Here is a 14,164-nt window from a genome sequence, read left to right as displayed (position 1 = left end):
AACTACTCACTCTTCTTTCTTAGGTAGTTAGGGAGATGTGTTAATGATGAAAAGAATCACAGAATCACAGAATGTCAGGGATTGGAAGGGACCTCGAAACATCATCCAGTCCAATCCCCCTGCCGGAGCAGGAACACCCAGATGAGGTGACATAGGAAGGTGTCCAGGTGGGTTTGAATGTCTGCAGAGAAAGAGACTCTACAACCCCCCTGGGCAGCCTGTTCCAGTGTCTGTCACCCTCACTGAGAAGAAGTTTCTTCTCAAATTTAAGTGGAACCTCTTGTGTTCCAGTTTGTACCTGTTACCCCTTGTCCTACCATTGGTTGTCACCGAGAAGAGCCTGGCTCCATCCTCATGACACTCACCATTTATATATCTGTAAACATTTATGAGGTCACCCCTCAGTCTCCTCTTCTCCAAGCTCCAGAGCCCCAGCTCCCTCAGCCTTTCCTCATAAGGGAGATGCTCCACTCCCTTAATCATCTTTGTTGCCCTGCGCTGGACTCTCTCCAGCAGTTCCCTGTCCTGCTGGAACTGAGGGGCCCAGAACTGGACACAATATTCCAGGTGTGGTCTCACCAGGGCAGAGTAGAGGGGAAGGAGAACCTCTCTGACCTACTGACCACCCCCCTTCTAATACACCCCAGGATGCCATTGGCCTTCCTGGCCACAAGGGCCCAGTGCTAGCTCATGGGCATATTAAGGAGTTTCTGTTCAGTTGTATATTCAGCATCATTCTGTTCATCTTTCATATACCCTTGAGGGGGATGATGGGAGAAGAAAACTCCACAGATAGTGGAGCTGAACTAAGTCTTGACCTGACAAAAATAATAGTTAAATAAAAATAATAACTTAAAATACCCCCACATTTTTGTAAGGCTATTCTTTCTTTAGAGAAACCAGTTGTGCAGTTGAACTATACTTCGTTCTTGTACCGGTCATGTACAGGATTTTAGTATAAATTATTCTTGACTACAATAATATAATCAGGGAAATAACACTAAACTGGCAGCCAGATCTTTAAATTTCTTGCCTTTTCTGTGACTTTTAAAAATAAAAACCTGAGTGAAGACATTTATTTTTATGTATTTGGACTTTTAAAGATCCAAAATTCTTAATGCATTTGCTGTTGTCTCTGGGGCTGTTTCTGGAGTCTGTCCATAGTAACTGCCAGCTGACGTGATTTGAGCATTTTTTTGTAATTCCGTGTCTGTAGGGGAGCTTTTGAATCTGATCATGATCTGATGAGCTGCTCATTGCCAAGATTTCTTGTCTGTGCCGTATTTTCCTTTACCTTCGAACATCTCATCTTCTCATTATCATACCCGTGCTTTAATTGTCACTGCATGCTCTTTTTCTCCTGTTTCACGTTTAAATGCGCATTACCTTGTTGGCAGAATCCATGGTGGCTTTTATGTAACATTTAGTAATGACATTCCACCTCATTTCATAGACTTCCCTTCATATTTTAAATACTTAAAATGCTTTGGGCTTTTTAATGTCTGAAAAGAGTTACCAGAGGCAATTAAACAATATTCTTCCTCTCTTGGATTCCACTTGATTACAATGAGGAGACATGAGCCGTCAAGAGAAGTCCAGTTGTCCATTTTCTCTGCTGATGCTGCAGATGACACCTGATGACCCTCACACCTAATGATGAGGGTGACCAAAAACAACACGAGGTTCTCTTTTTCTGTGATGATTGTAATCTCTGCATTCTGTCTCTTGAAGGCCAAGCGTATACCCATTAAAACTGTCAATATCTTAACTAATTTATTTTAAATATCTTAACTGATTCCTAATATATTGCGACAGGTTGACTGAGTTTTGGCGTGTTACTGAACATGCACTTTCCTGAATTTGAGTTATAGCCAATGTCTTGGCTGTATTGTTAACTTTTTAAGAAATCTGTTTCTCAAAAGGGAACAAAAGGTTTATTCGATGAGTTTTGCAGATATGTAGTTTCACTGTGCTGCTACTTCTGGCTGATCTGAGTCCCAACTCAAAACCTCTGTGCAGAAATGGCTCTTAGCAGAGTTTTCTTCTCTCATGTTTATTGTAGTGTTGGATGTGTCTGAGTTTCCAGTTGGAATTTAAGTGTTTCCTAGCGCTGTGTTCCTCACCCCTTCAGAGTAACCTTTCCTACAGCCACGTGAAAATGTCAAACATCCCATAATGTTGGCTGTTCTCTTGGCATGAGCTTTGTTCGTAACTGCTGCTCTTAGGACTTTCTTTTTATATAATGATACCTGTTATCATAATCTAATTTTCTGGGAAGACAAGGGCTATGTATTTAACACTAGGGTACCTTTTCATTTAGGTGTGAATATATGCTCAATTTTGACATTTTAACTACACAAAACTCACAGCACATTTGTATCTCTGCCTACTTCACATACATTTTCATTACATGATCAGAAAACACCGGGTCGTTAGCTGTTCAGTACATACCTTTAAGACCAGCAGTACATTATTTATTCATAGCTACCAGATCATTGGATGACACAATATATTTTCTTCCACTTGATTCTCCTAAACCACTTCTCGAGTAGCAGGGAGAGTAATTGCTTCAGGAAAATTTATTGCTGGATGTTTAACCACAATAAAATTTTACGAGCTTTATGATGCATTATAAAGTTCTGTAGGAGGCAACAATGTTTTGCATTTCTGAGTTGGGAACGTTGCTCAGTCAAACCCTCTGCCAGTTATTCCTGTGACTGGAATTGTCTCGGTGTCCTTGAGCATCTTCTGAAAACCATGCCTGCCTTGTTTGCCAACAGCGAGTGCACAGATAGTTTGCAGATAAGGCATCTTCCAACCCTAAAAATGGAACGGTTTGATTCAGAATGGTTTGAGAAGTTCAGCCATAGGGTAAGGATAATGAGAGGAAGCTGTGGGGGAAGTTATAAGGAACTGGGGAGAAGAATTGGGAAAGAAAATGTCAGTGCGGTTTTGTGACATGATGTAAAAAAGCAGCTCTGTATCCAAGGTAGAGCAGTAAGAAAAAACCTTTCTGAGTAGCTCTGCTCATAATCTGCCTTCCAGTTTTGCCCTTTCGCTCTGTGCAGGCGTCACGCAGCCCCCAGTTTGGTTGAGGGAAAGTCCATGAGCACGTGCCAAACCATCAGGGTTGATTCTCACACTTTGTGGAATTTATTTTTGTGGACTTTTTCCTCCTTTAGTGCTTTCTCCAAACATTTGAGCGTAGAAACGCTCTTCTTTTTTTTCTTTTCCCACCCCATTACTTTCCTCTGTACACCCATTTGTGGTTAAAAGCTGGTCAGTAACATGGAAATGAAGTCATCGCGATTATTTCAAAGGACAGTGTTTTGGAGCAGAAGAGGAATGAAGTTTGCCCATTGAGGCCTTTCAGATACTCATAGATATTAAGGGAGAGTCGTTTGTCTATGATTTTATTGCTTTTGCTATTTCACAGGGGAATCGGGGGAAAAAAACCCTTTGGTCTTGAGTTTGAAGATGAGGGTGCATTTTACACAGTATCTGCAGAGTGGATTTTCAACAGCTTGGTGTCAAAAATGAGTCCTCTGCAGATGCTTTTCCTTTTTCTGATTTTGTGGTTTCTTACCATTTTCTCCAGGGCTTCGTTAGGATGTTCAGCATCGGTTACCTGATCCAATGTTGCCTTCGGATTCCGTCCACCTTCCGGCATCTCTCTACAGAACCATCCCGGCTACTTTCCCTCTTCTACAACAAGGAAAATTTCCAGCTTGGAGCTTTTCTGGGATCTTTTGTCAGTATATACAAAGTAAGCTTATAACATACAGAAATGATGAATGCCACGTTTTTTATTTCACTTTTCAGAATATCACAAAGAGCTAATAAGTCTAGCCGCTTAATATCACTGATACCGTTTGCTACAGCACATCACTGACAAATTCTGTAGTGTTGAAGTAATCAGATTGTAAACAGAAAACTAGTTTTCCATTCTGTGTGTTTTTTCGATCATTTCTGAATAAACAAGATGGATTTTGCACTATGGCATCAAGATCAGGACACAGCGAGTATTTCAGCGAAGGTGAATTCAGATTTCAAAGGGACTTGCTGTTACTCAGAAACATCTTAGTGCAGACACAAGCAGTGACTGCAGTAGCAGCAGTGTTGCCAGAGAAAACCCATTTGCACATTTTTTGGCTCAAATATCTGGAATTCTTACTTGACACTAAATAGCAGGAGATTGCAGAACATATATCATGTGCAGCTGAGGAGACATTGCACTTAACACTTGGAAATCTGCCCTTCTGCGCCGTTACAAGATGACAGATTGTGAACTGATACGCGTTCATACAGTATTGTTGGAGTTAATAGAATTATGTTTATTTATGCCAAAAGAGAACGTGACCAAGCACGCTCCCTAAGGGAGAACGTGGTGCATAGCGCAGTGCCGAAGTGGCTTTTGCACTTTTATGTTCTTAATCACACATCATTTTTCAACTGCTACTTTACTTGCTCTGCAAAGTTAAGATAATTCTGTATTGTTCAAGACAAATATTACTTACTGAAAATTAAAAAACCAAATGTTATTTGTCAGCAAAGCAGCGTTTAACTTGACTTGCAGTCAGATTTAGACACAAGAATTTGTAAGGTTGCAGAGTTTAAAATTTTTGATGGCAAAGTGGAAATGGGCTGTTAAGAGTTTATTTGAACTTTAAATTTTTCCTCAAACTTTAAGCAAAGAACCTTTAGAGAAAAAGAAATATTTAAATTGCAAAAGCTGAAATTATTTTGATGTCTTTTAAGAGCTCGTATTGTAAAGTGTAATTTAGTTCTATAGATACTAATTTTGCAAGGGTAACACACTCTGACCTTTGTTTATTGTTTATTAAGCATGTACTTTTTGGTTTTGTTTGCATTCCATAACTTCTTTGCAATCCATTACATGGATTTGGGTTGCATTATTTTTCTCTTCCAGTTTGGAATAGACATGTAGGGCAACAAAGACTAGACCACAGCCGAAAAAATGAAATGCTTTTTGAACCTAAAGAATTGCATTATGGCTACTTTTAAAAAAAAAATACCATCTCGTCCCTAAAAGCAGCCCAAAATGCCATTGGAGGATTGTAGTAGCTGTACCATTAATGGTTTTTGTTCGCTTTACTGTTAATTAGTGTCAGCAAACAAGGTTATGCAGAAAATACATTAGCAATTGTAGCCTGGTTTTCATTTTTAAATCAGTTTACAAGTTTAAGCGGTAAAGCTGACTGTCATAATTGCAATGTATCAATGGCTTTGCAAGGGATTTATTGAAAATGCAGCCTGTAAAATAGCTATTGAGACCACATCTGTGATGCTATGTCCATTTTTGGACACAGATATTGCTTCATTTCTTCTTTTAATTTTAATGTCTTTTAAAAGAGTGGATTCACCTGAGGGCCACTAAGATGATTTGAGGACTGGATCATATGTGTGAGGAGAAGCTGGGAGAACTGGGTTTTAAGCCGAAAAAAAAGGCTCAGGGAGATTTTATTGCTACGTCCACCTCTTGGAGATGTGCAGTGATGGGCTGAAAGGCAATGGATACAAGCTGAAATACAGGAGATTGCGAAGAGATACAAGGAAATATGTTTCCATGTGAGGGTGGCCAAATACTGGAACAGGTTGCCCACTGAGGCTGTGTAGTCTCCATCCTTGAAGATGCCCAGAACTCAACTGGAGAAGTTCCTGAGCTACCTGCTCTAATTAGACCAGCTTCAGGCTGGACCAAGTCATCTCCAGAGGTCCCTTCCAACATAAATCATTCTTTGATGCCATGAAAAGCAGACATTAGATAGATTAAGAGGCTGATGCACATATCTCAAAGTAGACATCAGTGGGCTGCCGTGCTGAGTTATATGATGTTGTCTCAGTGCCATCAGCACTGGATTAGGCCTTACTGAGGAGATCGTGACCCATTTAGAATCAAACAGAAATTTCCCAGGGATAAAATTTGGAGACAAAGTACGGATTTCCAAAATAGTTGAACAAATGAATGCAGAAGATGTGGCTGATGTGCAACAGTCTGGATTATTTGGTAACCAATGAACTATATTTGAAACCAGTGGTGATCCAAATTAAATATGTTTTAAGCCACAATTGCCTACATTTGTCCTGACCTGAACAGGTGTGTATTGTTTTCTTTGTCAACAAACATGTTATTATGCTCTTGACTGCATCTTTTAATCACATGCAGTTCTAACTTTGTAGATTAATGTGTTTTCCAGATTCCAGAATTTATTAGAAGTATGGAAGAATCTTAAGGCGTTTGGTTTGAAAACAGACTTTATCATGGGAAAGAGTCTAAGCAGCTACAGCAAATGAAGATTATCTGAATTCAAGATTAGCTTTGGAATTAGATTAGTAATCAAATTGGATTGGTTTGCTCTCTGATTTTGATAAAAACAGTAACGATTAACTGTTTTAATTAAAACACTAAAATGTTTCAGGCACTGTGATTTGTAGGTTTTATCACACCACACTCTGAATTCATACTGTGTGCTGTATCACCATCTCACAGAGGAGCATCTCCAGTCTGTGCATCCCGAAAGAGAAGCAACTGGTGCTAATCCTGCTCTGTTCACCCTCAGGGTACCAGTTGCTTCCTGCGTTGGGTGCGAAACCTTGACGATGAGCTTCACGCACTCGTAGCTGGTGAGTCCATGAGAAGAAGCCTTTGTTGCCTCCGTGGGGACTCTGCGAGTGTTTTTGTGCACATGGTTGGGTGTCTGTCCTCTCCTTCCCTTTTCAGACTTGTGGGATGGAAACAGGGCTGTGTGCATTAAGGTTGCATCAAAGTGAGAGCAGCGTTTCAGATAAAGAGTTGCAATTAAAAGTTGTAAGGCAAATTCAATCAAATGGTATGTTTTTTTTACAGTCAGCTTGGTTGTATGCACAAATGTAAACATCCTACTGTTTTCCAGCTGCAGAGACGTGAGGTTGAGATATTGATTCTCCCATACGTGACAGAAGACACGTTTGAAAGGGTGAAGGGCTGCAGTGGCTCTGAAGAAGGACTCTTCCCCATTAAATTGGTGTAGTGTTGCAGCCCCTTCCCTGCTGTTTGTGCATCTGTCACGTGCTGGAACCTCGCAGGTCTCACTTCTTCATGGGATGAGAGAGGAAGTTTGATACTGTGCTCCTGAGCACTGAACAAGAGATTGCTGCCAGGGTTTCAAAATTCTCTTATTTTTTAAGTGACATAAGCCATATTTTCACGGGCAGCACAGGAACATCACTGAGCTTTCTTGTAGCAACAGAAAGCATAATCTTGTGCAGCATCTGTTGAGCCAACAAACTGCAAGAGCAACGACAAATCACAACCTTAACAATACTTTTGTTTTCTGATTGTTACAGGGTGTCTAGCAGGAATTTCTATGATGTTTTACAAAAGTACGACTATCTCTATGTATCTGGTGTCCAAATTAGTAGAGGTAAGATGTTACCTTCGTAACAGAGTTCTTTATTTCATCTATTTTATCAAGGCAGAAAAAGAAAATGAACCTCACAGGCTTTGTCAGAGGATTCCAGTGTAATACACAGTTGTGTGGCGGTGCTGTGTGGCAGTAGGTGTGTGCCAAGAGGCAGTGCCGTTCTGTGGTCTCATTTCTTTCTTATTTTCTTTTCTGTGACTGATTTTAAAAGTCCTTTAGCCACTGCTCTCCATGTATATTCTCCATGGTTTTTTTTACTATCCCTTTACTTCGTAGCTTTTGCAGATTTTTTAAATCTGAAAGTTCCAAGAATTTCTGTTCTGCCAGAAACGTAAATCAGACCTAGTCCTTAATTGCAGATTTATTGCCAAAAGCTACAGCTTAACTTCCTGCCTTTGTTCCCTAATTTTGGCATTCAGCAATCTAAGATAACTCAAAATAGCTTGGGTTTTAGTCTATAGCTGGAGTTGTTTGTCAATGTCCTTCAACTGATTGAATTCCCAGCTTTGCAGCGAACTTTGTGCTAATTGCTATTTTTCAGGCTTGAATTGTTTCTGTGAACTTGTTCAAATTAGGAGCCCAGGAAAAAAAAGAAGTGTGTAGAGTTTGGGTGTGTTAATTATACTTTGCTAACGAGCCTTTGATTTCTTACTGTGATTTTTCCATAAAATCAGGACTTAGTCATGGTTATTTCCCCGACCGCACCACTGGAATAAGTTGAGAGCATTTCCTTCTTATCTTCATCCCCAAATCACAAAGATTGTCCTGCAGACCTTCAGGGCCCTTTCCCTGGTGATATTTACCCACCTCGGTTACCAGAGCAGGATTCATTTCAGAGAATATAAAAAGTAACTTTTTTTTTAGGCAGCAAATTCAACATAAAAAGGGAAGATACACTGTTTATTCTTGCTCCTTGTAATCCTAGATCAAGGTCTGAAGGTGGTTCACATAATTCTGAGTTAGAACACCAGTTGTAAAAACACAATATTATCTTGTATTGCTGATGGTTTTCTCTGGACTTGAAGACATTGTGGCTACAGTGAAATAAGAAAAGTGCTATGTGTTCTTTCTTTCTTTCATTTTTTTTACTACTTTTATCATCTTGCGCAAGCCAAGGGTAACTGACCAAAGAGGCGTGTGCTGCTTTGGAAGGTCAAGCTGTGCTCAGGAAAATAAACTTAACATGTTTTCTCAGAAAGACAAGTATGTGATTTCAAGCTGTTTAAGAACAGTGAATATTCACTTTGCTGGAACAGTTATTGCATTGTTCTTTTGCTTTTTTTAAAATGAAGAATTTGATATAGCAAATTGTCCCTTAATCTTAAAGATCTCTACTCCCCTTTTAACACCCAAGCTGTTGCTGGGTCCTGTTCTATGCATTTATAGCCTGTATCTTGATCTTGGATAACTTTTATAAGCTAGCTCAATCAATGTCACATTTGTGGACATATACAAAAATATATAAGCATAGGTTAGTAATGTTGACATGTTACTTTGAAAAGGTAAAATAAATAAAAAGCAAGAAGCTCTTTTGTTTTATTTTGTTCCATTCAGCATTTTTGGTTTATTTTTGTAGACTATATACTTCAAAGGCATTGAAGCAGGGAAGGTTCCCTATTTTCCTCACGCAGACAGCATCATCTATGCCATCTCTACATCGATATGCTTTCAGGCAGTAAGTATCTTGTCTTCTAACAGAACGTGAAGTTCTAGCGTAAGTCAAATGGTGAATGAAATGAGGAGCACAGGGATACAGTGATAGAGAGAAGAGGGTGCGATATAGTGATTCCAGCAAGACTCTGTAAGTCAGGGCTCCTGCATCCCGCTTTTCACTGGCACAGTGGGAAGATCATTTCCAGGACTCACATTTCTCATATCCTTGTAGATGAACACATTATACAGAGCGCTGAATTGTTTGGAAAGGATCTTAAAATGCACTGACCCAGAGGATGAACATAAATGTATGGACTTCCATAAGCATATGGAAGGACCATTTTTCAAGAAGACAAACAATACATATTATACTATTTCATGTTTGGGTTTTTTGGTTTATTTTTAATCAACTGGAATTTTTCGCTTTCAGCAAACTTGAATTCAATTGCCTGTTTGCAAAAATCTGCCAAAAGTAGCAAGGAAATATGAAGTTTTATGTTTGAAACAAGCTGTAGTTTTCATCTTTTACCCTTTCCAAATCAATGAGATGCTTTCAACACCAGCTCCTTTATCAGCTGCATCAGCTATAAAAGCTCCTTTTCAGTGGTACCCATATAACTCTACGTTACTCCAGCGCATCTCCCCCTTTCTAGATCTGCTGAAATGTCCCTGAATCTTTTTTAATTTTTGCATAGCAAAATATATTTTTATATACCCCTCAATAAACAGAATATAAAATTATCCTAAAGCAGTCAGAAGAGTTCCACTCCTCATTGCTCCCCTGTGTTTGGGAATATCTCTTTCTAGTATCAAAATGAACTGATATTTCAGTATTTGGGATATGGCTACAGGTCTGCAGCATGGACATCTCCAAAATACTGTTGCCAAGGACCGTCACATGAGGCTAACAGAAATAAAGTTCCTATGAGAAAAGAGGAAAGGGTTTTTTCATTACTTAATAAATAGTTGGAAAAGGAGCCCAAGACTGGAAATAAATTCCTAGGTTTAGGAGGAGGGAGGGAGAAATTATCAAAGGGATATATACCCAAATGTTTGTTACTCACTATACTCATAAGTGACCTGGAAAGGTAATGGAATAGAAAGAAGACAAAGATTTTTGTATATGACATCATTTAAGCTATGTAACATGAAATATAAAGATGGTTACAAGAAATGGTAGATCACAAAATGCAGAGTGAGCGGGGGATAAAATAGCAGATAAATTTGGCATCCACAAGTGCAAAACCGTGTACACAGGAATAATAAGGATTATTGTTGCTTTGTCTGCAATGAGATCTAAGCCAATTGCCACCACTTTTAAAAGAAAGTCTTCTGGGAATATCAGCCTGTGCTGGTGGGGGTCATATAGAGCATCGAATTCAGCTGCGAGTGGTTTGTCTGCTGACAGCGCTGGACACTGACCGGTGATCACAGCCGCTTTTGGTCCGTGAACCATAAGAGGATTTTTTTAAATATTAAAAATTATATATATTTCTGTAACTATCTTTTCACTGCCTTGGCAACACGGTGTAGCTGCTGAAGCTTTTGCTGGGCGCTATCAGCCACCTCTGACAAAATTCTCTCCTTTCAGGCTGTCATGGAAGTTCAGAACTTGAGACCTTCATACTGGAAATTTCTTTTACGACTAACAAAGGGCAGGTATGTAATCGGGGTCTGTTGCGGCTTGTCTCAACACGTCATTGATCACATTCATCTTTCTGTGTCATTCACTGTCAAGAGCAGAGATATTGGAGTATGTGTTGACTAATTTCCCAGGTATTTACTTTGCTTTTCAAATAATTTCCCATCCACTTGAAGTTCTTTGCTGCTGAAGCAACACTGCTGGGTGTAGTCTGAAGACAGGAGCAGAGACTTAAATCTAGTTAAGACTATTTATCAAGTCAGTGTTTTACTTGAAGGCTTTTCCATCTTTAGTTCACTTGGAGGGTGGAATGCATTTGGGTTTCAGTGGAATATGAAGAATCTGGTAAACAACTGTACAGATTGAAGAAATCACTTGGTATTTACAGTGATTGACAACGTGGTATTTGTAGGTATTCAAAAGCACTACTAGAAATGTCGGAGCTTTTCCTAAGAATACTTCAAAGATTCAATAGTTTTTTCTGTTTCAGTTGGGAAAAGGAATTTTTTTGCTTGGAAAACTAATTAAAAATATTCCCTGATTATAATCATAAATTTACACAGTATCATAGAATCACAGAATAGCTTGGGTTGAAAGGGACTTTCGAAGGTCATCTAGTCCAACCCCCCTGCTATGAGCAGGGACATCTTCAACACTAATACCTTACTGGATATTTTTTCTCTAATTTGCTGTGGGGATCTAAAATGCTTACCTTTAAAAATAGATTTTGCTGTAAATGATTTATAAAAATACAGTTTAATGAAGTGTACACTATTATACTGACGTGGCAGAAGCAAGGCATCCATATTGTGATGTAGATCAGTTTATGAATGGGATTGTAAGGGAATGTTTGTGGTGACAGTGAGCTCTCCACACTGTAAAACACAAGTGAAATGAGGGTCCAGTCCCTGGAGCACGTTGAACTGCACTCCCCATGTCTCAGTGCACTCATAGCAGGACATGGGGTGACTGAACATGTTGTTAGATGTAGTGGGACACTTTCCTTGGGATGCCTGGAGATGTTTTGCAAGCAACCTCTGTGCTGTACAAACATGAGAAGGTTCCAGGAGGACCTTATTGCGGCCTTTCAACTCTTAAAAGGGTCCTGTAAGAAAGATGGGGACAGACTTTTTAGCACAGCCTGTTGTGACAGGACAAGGGGTGATGGTTTTAAACTAAAGGAGGGGAGATTCAGGCCAGACATGAGGAAGAATTTTTTTACACTGAGGGTGGTGAAACCCTGTCCCAGCTTGGCCAGAGAGGTGGTGGATGAACCATCCCTGGAGACATCCCAGGCCAGGCTGGACGGGGCTCTGAGCAACCTGATCTGGGTGAAGATGTCCCTGCTCATGGCAGGGGTGGCACTGGATGAGCTTGGAAGGTCCCTTCCAACCCAAGCCATTCCATGGTCTGTGACACAGGGGGTGATGTCAGATGTCCGATTTGGGGTGCATTTTCCCCTCTTGTTCTAATCCTAAGATTGCTTTAATTGAAAGAGACAAGGGAAAGGAAATTCTGTTCTCTTTTTTTAATCTGAAGCAAATCCCTGTAGTGGTAATTTTGACACTACCTCTGTAGAGGCAAATTCTTTTGATGTTTCAGAAATCCTTCACTCAACCATTTTAAAGACTAAAGAGATGAAAGTAGATGGTAACACCCATAAAACTGTTATCCCCACTTGGACGGGCACGGCCAGAGTTTGCTCTGCTGGGATGAGAAAGAAGTGTGTTTTGTTTTGACTTCTTTTGTGAAGTCAAAAGTAGAAGGGCACTCTCTCCTTTCCCTATTCCACAAGTTCTGTTATATGAAGTGTATCTACAGAAAGCACTATTAATCAAATTTGTCAAATGTATTGTTTTTTACACGTTTATTGCCTGAAATGAAAAACTTGTAATCTCTAAACAGTGGAGGCAAAAAACCTGTATTCAGATAGTCCTTCATGTAGTGAAATAATTTTAATAACTTTATAATTATATATTTTCTAAATAAAGTGATCTTATTTCCAAAGTAAATGAATAGTCTGTTTGCTCTCTCATGTCTCTACTTTTTCAGGTTTGCGCTCATGAACAGGAAAGCTTTAGATGTATTTGGTACTGAAGCATCTAAAAACTTCAAGGATTTCACACCTAAGCTGGACCCAAGATACACTGTTGTGCCACCAGAACTACCGCTGGAGCTGTCTTGAAAACAACAATATATCTTGTCATTGAATGTGATCAGCATTTTGTCCTGAAAAATTAACTTAACAGTCGTATATATGGAGGAGGGCTTGGCTTCACTTCAGTATTACTTCAATGAGAAATGCTTTTTACCAATCTCGGATACTGAAGCTTTGCAGGAAGATGTGGCTTAGTGATTAAGCCCCTTCTGTATGCAGAAAATATCTCTGGATTACTGTAGTTGGTTGACAGTATGGTAGATTCCTGAATGAATTAAACAAGTGAGTAATATATTTAGAGAAGAGGAGTGAAACATAAATATGCACAATAATTTCCAAAATTCTGTAGTTCACACCAATAGAATATTTCTTGGTAAAACTAAAAGTAATTAACTTACAAAGGAAGACAAATGGCATAGTTAAGGTCCAAAATTTTTACCTGTTCTTAAAACTATTGCACTGGGGTGAAAGTGCCTCCCTGGCTTTCTAAACTGCATCACCGCCTTATCTCAAAAGAGCCACCGCCCACTCGTTATTGAAGATGATGACGTTATTACGCAGCTGTGGTTGCAAAACAAGGCATTGCTTAGGAAAAGCAAATGCGTATTAATTCAGAAATCGCATCCCAGGGCTGTAAACCCCACAGACGAGGCAACCAAGGCAGCGCGGTGCCGGTGGGGAGCGGCGGCTGTGGCGGGCAGCGCCTGCCAAGGGGGAAAGCGACAGAGCCGGCGGAGGAAGGAATGAGACGTTCCAGCCTCGGACATGACGCTGGAAACGGTTACAGGAATAAAAAAAGCCCAGAACAAAACAAAACCAAACGAAAATCTCCCCAGAATACACCGAGATGAAATGTTTCTTTTTAAAGGGCTTGACGCTGTCGCTTTCGATGGCATCGGGTGGTTTGTCAAGCCAGCTGGGGTTTCAGGCGTTTCTTTAAGAGAGGACTGGCCCCTGAGGTCAGGCCGCTACAGCTTTTTAACGATCTTATTAATAGTATTTTTCCCTTGGTGAGGAGTGGGTTTCTGTCAGTCCATCAGGCAGCCGTGGCTGGGGCCGTTACGTTAAATTTAATATGGAACTCAATGCAAATAACTACCCATCTCATTTTTACTCTGCCTATTTCTGCAGATAGTACTTTGTGTCCTCAAGTGAAACCTTGGCATGCTAATTGCTCTTTTTTTTTTGCTTTTTGGGGCTTTTTTTTTAATTAAAATCCGTTCAGGTGATGTTGAGTGGTGTTCGTTACTCTGGAACTTAATGAAAAGATGAACTATATTCATATTC

General features: G+C 39.8%; 1 protein-coding gene across 1 annotated transcript in view; it reads left to right on the top strand.

Moving 5' to 3' along the window:
• The window catches only part of TMEM135 (transmembrane protein 135), a gene marked incomplete at both ends in the record, with an annotated part of 183,066 nt that extends 170,162 nt beyond the window's left edge, over positions 1 to 12,904 (top strand). Inside the window, 6 exons of the mRNA XM_080354938.1 lie at positions 3,599 to 3,766; positions 6,582 to 6,645; positions 7,348 to 7,424; positions 9,001 to 9,099; positions 10,669 to 10,736; positions 12,772 to 12,904. Coding sequence (XP_080211064.1) covers positions 3,599 to 3,766; positions 6,582 to 6,645; positions 7,348 to 7,424; positions 9,001 to 9,099; positions 10,669 to 10,736; positions 12,772 to 12,904 — 609 coding nt within the window. The remainder of the gene's footprint in view (positions 1 to 3,598; positions 3,767 to 6,581; positions 6,646 to 7,347; positions 7,425 to 9,000; positions 9,100 to 10,668; positions 10,737 to 12,771) is intronic.
• Between the last annotated feature and the right edge of the window lie 1,260 nt (positions 12,905 to 14,164).

Source organism: Nesoenas mayeri, assembly GCF_963082525.1.
Source record: "Nesoenas mayeri genome assembly, chromosome: 1".
NCBI lineage: Eukaryota > Metazoa > Chordata > Aves > Columbiformes > Columbidae > Nesoenas > Nesoenas mayeri.
This window is presented reverse-complemented; position numbering and strand designations above follow the sequence as displayed.